At 33.2% G+C, this 1,717-nt stretch overlaps 1 protein-coding gene across 4 annotated transcripts in view; it reads left to right on the plus strand.

Moving 5' to 3' along the window:
• The window catches only part of Prp38 (pre-mRNA processing factor 38), a 5,966-nt gene extending 4,372 nt beyond the window's left edge, over window positions 1-1,594 (plus strand). For all 4 annotated transcript variants that reach the window (XM_026815649.1, XM_018028796.2, XM_026815644.1 and 1 more), the window contains exon 4: window positions 344-1,594. In XM_026815649.1, the coding sequence (XP_026671450.1) occupies window positions 344-717 (374 nt within the window). In that variant the 3' untranslated portion in view covers window positions 718-1,594. The remainder of the gene's footprint in view (window positions 1-343) is intronic.
• Window positions 1,595-1,717: the final 123 nt, after the last annotated feature.

The raw sequence follows: 1,717 nt of genomic DNA on the forward strand, positions 1-1,717 counted from the left end.
GAATAGTTGCAATACATTTTTATTAAGTGTCAATGAAATAATGGATTTTTCACATACATCAATAATACGTTTTTTTCATTAACTTTGTATATATGCCATTTATTTTTAAAATACTGTCCTATTTGATAAAACAGAAAATAGGAAGCTGGCATAACAATAATAATTTCAAACATGCTACTTTAGATTGCGCGTTATGCGATATGCATTTTTAAAGAAATCGCTATTTTTCGAACACCGTACCTGATAAAGTATTTCTCCTTCCGGATTTGTTTTTGGCATGAGAAACTATAAGAATCACGTAATGGACATTGTAAGAAACGTTATTTGCGTAAATATTTTTTAGAAGCGAAAGTCTCTGCATTGGAAGATGACATGGATGAAGGAATAGAATCTTCAGAAGATGAAGATATACCTCCCGTTAAAGAGGACACTCGAAAGAGAACTGATGATCACGAGAGAGAAAGGGACCGACACAGAGACAGGGACAAAAGGCATTCGCGTTCCGATAAGAAATCGGATAGAGAGAAACAGAGGTCGAGAAGCAGGGACAGGGATAGGGACAGACGCGAACGGAAACGGAGTAAATCGCCGAAGAGTTATTCCTCCTCACACAAGGAAAAGGACAGAGATAAGGATCGGTATAGGAGAGACGACAGGGATAGGGAAAGAGAACGAGATCGCGATCGGAGACGAGAACGTGACAGAACTAGGCATTAAATTTTGCACTCAACACGATGCAACTATCGAATAAAGAGAATAAGGAAAACGACACAATGAACTTATCTGTTATTACTAGACTGCAGATTTTGTACAAAATAAAATATTTAGGATACTATTTTAAGAAACGTATTTTAAAGTTGTAGACTCTGAAGCGGTACGATACATCAGAATGTCAATGTTACGTCACGTGGTTATCTTAACATAATAATTTCTTTTATCATTTACATATTGCAATATGTATTTTGTTTTTGATATCTCCTACATTATTATGTGTATATTACTATTCTATTTTTGCACATTCAGTTTTCTTACAAATGCATAAAATCTGCAGTCTATTTATCACGTGAATTGTAATTAACAGCAACTGCATTAAAATTTGGAAATAGTTTTGTATTAAAATTATAGTACTCATCGACAAAAATGCTACACAGTAGCTTATAATACCCGTACATTACATGTAGTGACAATCTTTGTTCTGTTTTGTTATAACATATTACATTAGTCGTTTAATCTGGAATTATACTTTATTCCTCCCGGTTTAACGAACTTACGATTATTTACAAAATTTCGCAGAAAATTTATCACTGCCTTTACCAATAGTTTCAACGATTTAACATGTTGGTTAAGTGATATAAAACGATATCGCGCTCCCGAGTAATCTCTCGTTAACGATACAATGATAAATTTTCTCGAGCACCACGTAATAAAATAAATTGAGAATGTCATAGCCTGTCTAGAATTGTAATCCTCACGATTATATCTTTAAATATGTACATTTTCACGTAAAGTGACTCTTATTGACATTCGGACACATTTCAAAATGCAATAACTTTTTTTATATTAAACGAAACAAATAAATCTTCTGTAAGACGTTCAAAGGCTTAATTTACCATACACGGTGAGTCAGTAAGGAGTTTTATTTACGACATCCCGCTGTTTAATGATAGAAATCATTAAATTAATGTAGCCTTGTATTTTGATCAATTCAAATGTACTC

The sequence above is a fragment of the Ceratina calcarata genome, unplaced genomic scaffold, assembly GCF_001652005.2.
Source record: "Ceratina calcarata isolate Rehan_Ccalc_2016 unplaced genomic scaffold, ASM165200v1 scaffold1254, whole genome shotgun sequence".
Taxonomy (NCBI): Eukaryota; Metazoa; Arthropoda; class Insecta; order Hymenoptera; family Apidae; genus Ceratina; species Ceratina calcarata.